Raw genomic sequence first — 11,128 nt, forward strand, 5'->3', positions numbered from 1 at the left:
AAGAAGAGACATTTTGTCCTTTCACCAAAATCAAACCACCTTTGGAGCCACATTTTTTGTCCATTTTACCATTTTGGCAAAAACATGTCTCAGGATGTGCTAATATATTGGTATAAGCTAAAAAATATTATATAAACAAAAATGCAGACTTACTTCGCTCTGCTTTAAACTTTACCTCAGCTATAGACACTTTTCTCGCATCTCCAGCAGGAAATTTTTCCACAAAAGTAAAATAATTGCTTGTAAAATGTCTCTCAACATTCAATTTTTTTTTTTAGGCTGAAGTCAGCTTCTCATTCGCCAGCAACCTTAAATGGTGGCTGATGCCCCATAATGTGACTGCTGCACCATTTAAAGTGGAACGTGAGAATTCGAACAAAAAGCTGGCGAATGAGAAGCAGACTTCAGTTTTACGACTTTTTAGCGTTTGATAGTTTCTTGTTGCAGAATAAATGTATCAGGAAACCAGCTGGAGTGCTCATACATGTAAATAAGTCAGTTCATCTCCAAATGATCAATGTCTTAAATCTTTCTCTTTGCCGTTTGGTTAGCTACTAGCTAGGCAAGATTGTTGTCTGCATTGCTATGTGACCAGCAGTCCATGCGCCAACCTTCATGTGTTAAAGGCTGGTGAATTACCAGTGTTTAAGACCATTTACTGCTAAAACGGTGTCAGAACGATCAGCAGAGCTTTATTTTACTGCAAAGGATAATCATTTTATTTTTACCTAAAAATCGCAGTCGCAGCAGGGCAGTAAAAGAGCCTGCATGTTGACGACCCCTGGTCTAGGTGATACGGTCATAATGACATGTGAGAACACAAAAATTACATAATCTCAGTTATTACAAACTTTTTGTTTAGTCTCACAAATGAGGATTTATTAAAGGAATAACATTTCTACAAATTCTGTATTCATTTAAACCAAAAGCTTAAACAACATTCACTCGCATTCTTCTTTATCACTAACCTTTATCAGACCTGCTTCTTCAACTCTGTCAGATTTCTTCAGCGTCTTTCTCTGCCTCTTCTTCCCTGTGTTCAATAGTATGTTATGTTTATTAAACTCAGATAGAGATGGAAACTCTAATAGAAATATGAAAATAATAGATTGTGGAGTTTAATAACATTCTTAAAATAGTTGGCTCGCTGACATTCATGCTTTATGGCATATCCCTTTTTCTTTGCCTCATGTGAACTTATATTTGGCTAGTTAACAAGCAACCGGCTAAAACTCGACAGCCAGCAATACTAACCATGATTTGCACAAATCCACATTGTAGGTAAATATCTTCATTCTGTAACTACTTACTCAAATTGGCTTACAAGGTCTGATATGATTGACTGAGCCAGCGTTACACTTTCCCCCAGTGACTCCGCCGAGGCAGTGGTGAATTACAGCCTAGATCAGGGGTGTCCAATCTTATCCACAAAGCGACGGTGTGGCTGCAGGTTTTCATTGCAACAAAGCAGGAGATCACCTGATCAGTTGTTTAAAGACTGAGACTGACTGATTAAACAAGTGAAATCAGGTGTGCTCTTCTTGTCTAGAACGAAAACCTGCACCCACACTGGCTCTTTGGGGAGAAGATTGGACACCCCTGGCCTAGATGCACCATATGGACAAAAGTACTGGGACACCTACACATTACTCCTATAGGAGCTTTTATTACATCCCATTCTAAATTCATAGGTATTAATATGGAGTTGGTTCCCTTTCGCAGCTATAATTACGTCCACTCTTCTGGGAAGCTTTCTACAAGATTTTGGAGTGTGTCTGTGGGAGTTTTTGTCCAATCATCCAGAAGAGCATTTGTGAGATCAGACACTGATGTTGGATGTGAGTGCCTGGCTCGCAATCACCATTCTAGTTCATCCCAAAGGTGTTTGATGAGGTTGAGGTCAGGGCTCTGTGCAGGCCAGTCAAGTTCTTCCACACCAAACTCACCCAGCCATGCCTTTACAGACCTTGCTTTGTGTGCTGGGGCACAGTCTCGCTGGAACAGAAAAGGGCCTTCTCCAAACTGTTCCCACAAAGTTGGGAACACAGAATCATTCAAAATGTCTTGGTCTGCTGAAGTATTAAGATTTCCACACATTTTTGGCCAACCCCTGAAAAACAACCCCAAAGCATTATCCCTCCTCCACCAAACTTTACACTTGGCACAATGCAGTCAGACAGGTAATGTTCTCCTGGCGTTCTCCAAACCCAGACCTGTCCATCAGACTGCCAGATAGAGAAGTGTGATTCATCACTCCACAGAAAACGTTTCCACTGCTGCAGAGTCCAGTGTTGGTGTGCTTTACATCACTCCATCCAACCAATGCTTGGCATTGTACTTGGTGATGTAAGGCTTGCATGCAGCTGCTTGGCTATGGAAACCCATACCACGAAGCTCAGTTTCTGTGCTGATGTTAATGCCAGCGGAGGTTTGGAACTCTGCAGTTATTGAGTCAGAACAGCATTGAAGACTTTGCGCCTCGGCATTCGGCGACCCCACTCTGTGACTTTAAGTCGTCCACCACTTCGTGGCTGAGATGCTGTGGTGCCTAAACACTTACACCTTTCAGCCATAACACTCACAGTTGATTGTGGAATATCTAGGATGAAAAAAATTTCGCAAACTTACTTGTTGCAACAGTGGCATCCTGTTACAGAATTCAGTGAGCTCTTTAGAAAGACTCCTGTGCCAATGCGACTGAATAAAACACCCGAATTCAACTATTAAGAGGTGTGTCCCAATACTTTTGTTCATATAGTGTATATGATTAGAGCAGTAGCAGCAGCACCTCCATCTGTCCACACCCTGTTATTACAATATATCGTGAATTTGAAGACACAGGTTGAATAAAGAATAATGAATGTTGAATAATAAAGAAAAAATCCAAATTACTTTTGATGATTTGAACTTATAATGTACAGTACTCTGGGGGGACGCAGTTGATTAATGAAGAATGAATGCAAATTACACTTGATGATTGAACTTGCAGTGTAAATTCATCTGGGGGGGCTATAGCCTCCTTAAAACTGGCCTAGCGAGGCCCCAGGAAAAAAATAATCTTTCGTTGGATGTAATAATGATTGCGATGAACATGAAGACCAATCAGACGCCGCATTCTTTGTTTGGGGTTTATGAATATTAATGAGTTTCCCTCGCGTATATTTAAGCAATAGAACACGAGAGGGAGTGTGTTACGGCGAAATAACATCACAGCTGTGATTTGGTCGCTGTGTCGTGGATCATCACAACCGTGATGTTATTCGCGATAACACACGATCTGGACTGTTCTATTGCTTTTATACAACAGTTAAATAAATAAACTCAGAAATAAATAAATTGTGCCGTGAACGAGGCATTTCATATGTTTTAATGTTAATTCCTTCTGCCAAATTATAGTTCCTTAACAAGCAGCTTGCTGCTACGTCAGAGTAACGAACTCTGCTCACTCGCTGCACAGTCTGCTGTAAACCTCGCCTGCTGAAGTACGGACTGAGCCATAAAACTGCCGCGATATCAATTTTAGCTCAGTGTTGTCTTTTTTTGTTAGATCAATATTAATTTTGTTTTGTTCCAGCCAGTCTGTAAAGCGTCTTACAGCCCATTTTGTTTGGCGAATGGTATTCGGTTCATTTCTGGCTAATTCCAGGTTGTATAGATGTTCTTCTGTCACAGCTGCCGACTGAAAAGCTTCCTCGGTGACAGTTCGGGAATTTAGTGTAGTCTCATCTTCAGAGTCGGCTGTCGGTCAAACGTTATCTTAAAAGTATCCATTTTCTGTTTGTGCGCAAAGTAAGAAGTAAAAGCGTTCAAATGGCTTGAGCGTCTCCTACAGCAGTCAAAGTCGTTGCTTAGCAACGGCATCTCAGCGGAGTGATACAGTGTGTGTGAAAAACGCTGATGTTATGGCCAGAGCCGCTGGTTATGGCGAAATAACAGCACGGTTAGAATGCTTCTGACCAATCAGCTTGCCGGAACTAACTGTTGTATAATAAAGCAATAAGCCACCGAAGGCTGTGGTCTAAAACTCCCTTTCCCATAATAAAATCACAGTAACGCACTGCCTTCAATGGCTTAGTGCTTTTAAAAAACGGCGGCCAACATAAAATATATTTAAATACACATTGTTTTAAATAATTATTTAAGTTATTATTAATAATAATCGACATAAACAAGTATTCCGCCAAGAAATGTAGTTCTTTTAGAGTAAGGTATCGTTGCTAAGCAACCATTGACCGCTGAATGAGAAGAACGTTTGGTCGCCAATCACTGTAAACTGCAGATGTTTCATGATTTTGTATACTTTTTTCGTATAATTGTGAACATATGTCACATAGCCTTGTTTAATGCATGCCATTTAATGCATTTGTATAAGTATTTTTCGGACACCAAATTACCATCGCAAGTCTTCTGCCAGTCTGATGACGCCACTTTTCTCACGCTGGGGCTAAATCTCAAACGGCTCCCTGCTCCCTACATAATGCACTACGTAGGAATTTAAATACTGACTCCTGCACCCCAACAATGCAAAGTATGGCTAAAAATGGTCATTTGGGATTCATACTCGACAAGCAGCGCACTATTTGGCAGCAGAAGCTAGAATTTCTAAATTTAATGTTACACTGCACACTATTTAGCTAGGGAGTACGGAGCCGTTCGGGATTCAGCCTGGGTTTGATGCTACTCCTGACTGTAACACGGACATTTTGAAGCGTGTAAGCCATTCAGGTGACATCCTTTAGACTTTTACATAGCTGGGACACACTGTAGTAGCAAGGTGCTTGTTGCTTTTGCTACCTAGTAACATCAAATGTAACTTAGATGCTGCTGTATGTGAACTGAATATGAATACATGTTTTGATTGAAATGACATACTGACTATGGGTTTGACCGCAGTTTGAAAACGAAAAAGCTCCGTTATGTATGACCAGCCGACTTTACGTGCTGCTGCTACATCGCGCTTTTGGTGACATCTGGTGGCCAAAGGAAGAAAATAAGAAAAACCAACACAGACAGGTACAAGTACTCACCAACTATGGCAAGACGGTGTAGCTTCTAATGTTCTAATATCAAAAATTCTGTTTGAGGGTATCAGTATTGTATTTACACTAAAAAAAAACATTGAAAACACAGTAAAAGTCGAATTCTAGCAGGTTTGACATCAACAAGCTGGAATTATATTTCTGCATGCAGCTTAGTTCTCACTAGTGCGAATTCATGACTTTTACCGATTCACTTTAATTGAGCACTTTGTACTAGCACAAATTACATTTCAGGACCTGCTAATTCAGTCTTCACAAGAAAATGGCATGCTGAATTTCTAATTCTTACATATCCAAACTAACTTGGAAAAAATCAATTCTTACATTTAAGAACTTCAGCTTTACAAATTCAACATTTTTTTTTCTGAATTACCATATTAAAATGTAATGCACAAAATATTACCAACAAAATTAACAAGGCCAATAATTTTACATGCTTCAGTATTTACTAGCAACAGTTCAATTTTGTTATAATTGGAAATACACAATGTGGTTTGAATTGTGCCAATAACTTTACAGCCCATACAGAATTATTAAAAATAGTGAATTAAAAGGCCTCATCACTTAATACTTGGGGTACAACTACAAAAATTAGGGCTCCAACTGATGCAGGTTTTCAGAATCTACTTTGACTTAGAAAACATGTAGTTGGTAAAATCCAAAATAAGGTTATCGGCATTTCAATAACCTGGAAGAGGGCACCACATGTTCCCAAATTAGCCCCAGTTAAGAGCCAAGAAGGGTACACATGCTAAAATGCATCCCATAACTTCAATTTTTCAGCAATGTTGCACAGAACAAACACTGGGAAGCCTTTCAATTGAAGCATGAGACTTGATAAAATCATGTTTATGTACAAAAATATACTGGATTGACATACAGGAAGTGACAAGCTTTCCAAAAAAATAAACTAAAGCATTTCTCTGAACTACACCACCTTGTGACCAAAACCTTTATCATAAGTTATGAAATAATGCTTTGAGCAACACAAACCACCCCACCCAAATACATTTGGTATACAAGTAGTCATGTCTTTACAAATCTGTGCATTAACTGTACACTGATGTTAAATCTATGCTTATACAAAAGAAAAAGAGGCATTGCTTGGATACTATGTACTGCAGGTTTTATTACAATGATCTACAAAGGGAAGGTAAAGACAAGCACCCCCCATCAAATCCTACAGTCAGACCAGGTTTTTTTTCCAAAAAGGAACTTAAAAACCAACAAAAAAAAGTAGGTAAAAAACATGTCTGAGCATTTTAAAAGGAGAAAGACTGATACACAAGTTTAAATCACTTGACATTAAAGTGTAAAACGTCCATGTTCAAAGCTGTAATGACCGCAATCTCATGAGAAGAGATGAATGCAGCTTTTGCCAGGGCCATTTAGCTGGTATCCATCTGTAAAGACAAGAGAGGGCAGGTTATACACTGGTTTGTTAACCTCAGTAAGTGCATTTACTGTGAGAATAAGCAGGTGAAACATACCCTGGCATTGTATGCATCTAGCTGGGCATCCAGCTCTTCTGCTGAGAGCTGCTGTTTGTTATTTCCTCTTCCTCCTCCTCCTCTGCCACGGCCTCTGAGCCCTCCACCGCGACCTCCACGGCCTCTCTGTACACCTCCAAAGCCTCCTGCTCTGTTTCTGCTCATGCCTCCACCACCTCCACGATTCAGACTGAAAATTCAGAAGAAATAAGTTTCTACCAGACAATTACCAATTCTGAGGTGTATACAACCAACTCCAATTGCTACTTACCCCTGCATTGGGGTTCGCCTCTGTGCATCAATCTGTGATGTGACGAGTTGTATGTTCATTGGACGACCTGGGAAAAAAAACCTGGTATTAAAACATCCTCCAGAGCAAGCTTAAGTAGAAGATTCTCTGGGCAGCTTAAAACTAAAATTCAGCAGAGATAAATCATATCCAAGTTTCAAAGCTCACCATCAAGTGGAACACCATTGTACTGTTTCATGGCTTTCAGAGCATCTGCTTTCCTCTCAAAGTGGACATCTGCCGTGCCAAGGCTGCGTCCTGACCGGTCATAATGGACTGCAGCTTTCTTCAAAGTGCCAAATTCTGCAAAAAGTTCCTGTGGACAGGAAGTGAACAATTAACCCATTGCTACAAAGCGTCTACATGTTTTACCCCAGGCGTCACAAGCTATCTCCTAAAAGACTATACCTGAATATCTGCATCTGAGACTCCAAAGTCGAGATTGGATACTAGAAGTTTTCCTCCGGTTTCCACGCCAGCTCCACCACCTCCTGCACTGGCATTGTAGCCATTGTCGAACAGGTCATGCTGCCACTTGTCAGGGAGCTGCTTGGGCTGCAACAGATGAAAGAGAACGCACCTGCTGACTTCGGATCCCGTCTGTCACTGACAGTCCACTCGGCTGGGTGCTGGGGCAAGCAGGGGCTCCACCTCAACAAGGCCGGGGGCACCCAGTGCGCTCAATGTGATTTCCAGCAATCCCTGCCCACCCCATCACTATAAACAAGTTAGCCAATGCAAGGAAGGAAAGTGGCAACAATGTACAGTGCTACCCACTAAAGTATCATAAAACAACCATGGAACTTAAAAAGGACTTTGTTAGCATTTCCTTCCTTTAACTCAAACAAGCCTAATACAATGGGTTCTAGGCCACGTACACCCCAAATAAAATTAAGTTACAAAACTGCAGTCAAAGCATATCCAATTAAAAGAAAGAGCAAGTCACAATAAGCATATCAATGTATTGGTGAAAACACCAGTTAGTTAAGCCCTGGCATTGCTGCCCACCCACCAGGTAGTTAGCATTTAGCAAACCACCAACAACCCCCAAAGAGTCTCTTGCCGTTCACTCCAAATGAATCTCTGCAGGCCTTCCCAGGGTGGGTGTTCCACAGCTGACATTCAGACCTCTCCGATGGGACAAATGGTGAGATGGATCGTGAGAGTCCATTGAGGGGGGAAAAAAACAAAAATGAGGGGAAACAAGTCCATCAATGGTTTGAGTGCTGTGAAGCCTTTTGAAAGCAACGGCGACCACTGAGCGTCCATTTTGAAAGCACGCCATTTTGACACAACCTGCAACTTCATAAAGGCCAACTTTCTATGTACTCAAAACCAACTATGTACTTCTGATGCTCCCAATGTAGGTTGATTGACTAGAAAGCCAAAGTCCATTTTCCTACAAAGTAACCCTAACGAACTATCCTAGCCCTGCTTTCAGAGATATCTGAACACGGCCCCTCCCAAACAAAAGGACTCCACCAAGAAGGTAGGCCGTGTTCATGGCTTGGCCTTTAAATAAACAAAAAAAAGTTAAAAACTCCAACTTGCATCGCTGGTCATCTCTGGAGCATTTTGAACGCCGAATGATGAATGCTGAAGAAAAACATGAAAGGCGAAAAGCCACCATTTCATTGATAAAGATGCCGTATCCAAAATGGCGCCGGTCGCTGCAGGTTAGCAGATAAGCCACTTTAGCCACGATGTAGCAGCGTTAGCCGACTCGCTCCAGACTCTCGACGAAAGGACAAACAGGTTTTGGGGGAAGAGAGAGAACATTATGCACAACATAGCCTTCTTAACTTAAACGCCAATTTAACGAGCTTCTCCGCATTTACATTTCCAGAGAAACTCCCAGGGAAAGGGGCACTGTAGCACGGCTGACTAGCGAGCTAGCCGTTCGCTAGCAAGCCTATAAACAAAAAGAAGGACTTCACCCGGGCACTTTGGACGTGCTCGAGGTTTTGCTCCTCTTTCTCAGCCAATTTTCTTTATCTTTCTCCTACCCTGCTGTACGGCGTGGGTCTGCTTCTGCCGCGGCTCAAGCTCTGTCGGTTCCTCATAGGGCCTGATCCTCCACCGCGGCCTGCAAAGCCGCCGCCCGCGCTTGCGAGTCGCCCGGCGCCACCACCGCGGCCACCGCCGGCGCCTCCCCGTCCACGGCCTCCTCTTCCACCGCGGCCGCCTCCGCCACCCCTCTGCTGCTTATTCTGTTTGATGATGTCGTCTAGTGACATATCCAGCTTGTCTGCCATTGTTTAGCTCTGTTAAACGCGGACTCCGCTCTCGAATAAAGCAAGCGCAAACCCGTACACTACTGCTACTCCGCCCCTGACCCGCTCACTCGAAGGAGGAAACAACACAACGGGCGCCTTTACAGCTCTTATAGGAAGGAGAGGGTGACGTACACGAGCGTGTGACGACTTCCGTTCCGCCGTGGTACGTTACTACTCTACAATAACAAAGCTGATAGTAACGCAGAAAAACACTTAGTTAGGTGACTAAAATGAACTCACTCACATGAACATTACGCTCGGATTTTTTAAAAAGATGTGTACCTAATAATTATCTATACTGCGCACACGCACGTATGTCATACACTGATGTTCATAGCACACGTTTTTACGTTTATCCAGTCTGTCCACTGAAAGGAGCAAAACTAGAGGTGGGAGATACGGCAAAATGTAGTATCGCCACATTTTTAAAAACACTACTAACAATTATTGTATTCAGCCTTCCACACATTATGCTGCACTAAATCCAATTAACATGACTCATAATGCTCTGATTATAATCAAACATGCAGTTGGGAAGTGTCTTTAAGTACTGATGGTATCCTCAGAAAAACATATTGCGACATATACATAGTAAAAACAAACACTGTCGTATTGCCCAGCTCTAAAGAAATCCATTACAAATACTGGATATTCCTACAAGACAAAGCAAAACGCCACACCAGTGAAATGCAGGCACGATTTAAAATCCTTGGTTAGGTTTCGGGGCTATGTTGGGGTCTGAATAGAACAAAAATGAATCACTATGGATGATCTGCGGCCAGCACTGAAGAACGTGTGGCAGGTTCTTTAAAATATTTCACTTTAGAAAAAGGTTATCCTCAGGACTAGATAACCTACAAAATGCTGAAAAACACTGTAAACTTTTAGTGCGTATTTAATATTTTGCCTTCATTGCTGGTATGTCAGACATTAATTACAAGAAAACAACCTTTGTGTAGTACTTTTTAACAGTGTTGTTTAGGATGTCCAATTTTTTTCACAAAGGGCTGGTGTGGCTGTAGGTTTTTTTTTTTTTATCCAAATTTAATCCACTTGTTTGGTCACAAACACTGATCATATGTTCTCCTGCTTTGTTCGATTGAAAACCTATAACTACATTTTTATTTTATTTTTGCAGTCTTGTTGGAATACCCATTTGTTGTGGGTTTCCTTTTTTAAGGGAACAAACAACATAAGCACATCAAAAAATACCTCCAACTGAAATCAATCGCACTGCACACACATATGTTTCAGGTATGTGCATTTCCTTCTTTCAAAAACTGTACTATTTTAGTCAGCATTTTATCAGATGTCTGTCTGCTGACTGTGTTCAGTGTCAATACAATATCTGACTTTATACTATACTACATAATGTAACATACCTTTATTTTGTGCTTATAGTACTGTCAGCTAATAGTAACTGTATTAGTCGATCATGATCATAAACTTAAAGTCAAAGAACCACATTGAAGTAAGATACTACTTAGGACAAGAATCTCACAATGGAAGCTGGGGTTTTGGCTTTTCAACACATATTTCTGTGGCCCACATTCACAGCTAACCATCAAAAATTGTAGTGACTAAACAATACTTACACTTTTGCAGTTAGGGTATTTTCCGTTTTATATACTTAGGATCTAGACCTGGATTATTTTATACAGAAAGCCCTTGTTCACTTAAAAGTGATGACTGATGCATCAGAATGGTGTGAAAGCCCAGTTGTTCAGGTGAGAAAAACACCATTTTGCATTGTCCATTGTCCTCTCGATTGCTGCATTTGACCCAATTACTCAGAAACGACTGCCCAGGTGTGAATAAGTACTCTTCTTCCAATCAGTTTTTACATGCCATCAATGAACTGAAACCTATACTGGCCAGAAATAAGAACGTAATCCAATAAAGGTTGCCAAACATGGAAAATGGTCACTAAAAGCAGCCGTCACCCAGACATCCGAACAGATGAAAAATTGGAATGAACGTAAACAAGAAAACCCTGTAACGTTTAGAATGATAAAATGATAACAATGCAATGTG

At 41.2% G+C, this 11,128-nt stretch overlaps 1 protein-coding gene across 1 annotated transcript; it reads right to left on the reverse strand.

Annotated features, from left to right (window-relative positions):
- Positions 1–5,870: 5,870 nt before the first annotated feature.
- Positions 5,871–9,195, reverse strand: alyref (Aly/REF export factor). Its single transcript, XM_036589529.1, has 6 exons — positions 8,825–9,195; positions 7,227–7,373; positions 6,987–7,134; positions 6,801–6,867; positions 6,530–6,719; positions 5,871–6,442 (listed from the first exon to the last, which is right to left on the reverse strand). The coding sequence occupies exons 1-6, from the start codon at positions 9,071–9,073 to the stop codon at positions 6,428–6,430; spliced, it is 816 nt and encodes a 271-aa protein (XP_036445422.1). The 5' UTR covers positions 9,074–9,195; the 3' UTR covers positions 5,871–6,427.
- Positions 9,196–11,128: the final 1,933 nt, after the last annotated feature.

This window comes from Colossoma macropomum, unplaced genomic scaffold, assembly GCF_904425465.1.
Source record: "Colossoma macropomum unplaced genomic scaffold, Colossoma_macropomum, whole genome shotgun sequence".
Classification (NCBI taxonomy): Eukaryota; Metazoa; Chordata; class Actinopteri; order Characiformes; family Serrasalmidae; genus Colossoma; species Colossoma macropomum.

What these genes read in the sequence shown, in the direction of transcription:
- alyref (XM_036589529.1), bottom strand. Translation starts at nt 9,073, where the DNA reads ATGGCAGACAAGCTGGATATGTCACTAGACGACATCATCAAACAGAAT. An exon ending in GACCCACGCCGTACAGCAGG is followed by an intron (nt 7,374 to 8,824) that starts GTAGGAGAAAGA and finishes CATCTGTTGCAG; the next exon opens with CCCAAGCAGCTCCCTGACAA. An exon ending in AGGCGAACCCCAATGCAGGG is followed by an intron (nt 6,720 to 6,800) that starts GTAAGTAGCAAT and finishes CTGAATTTTCAG; the next exon opens with TCTGAATCGTGGAGGTGGTG.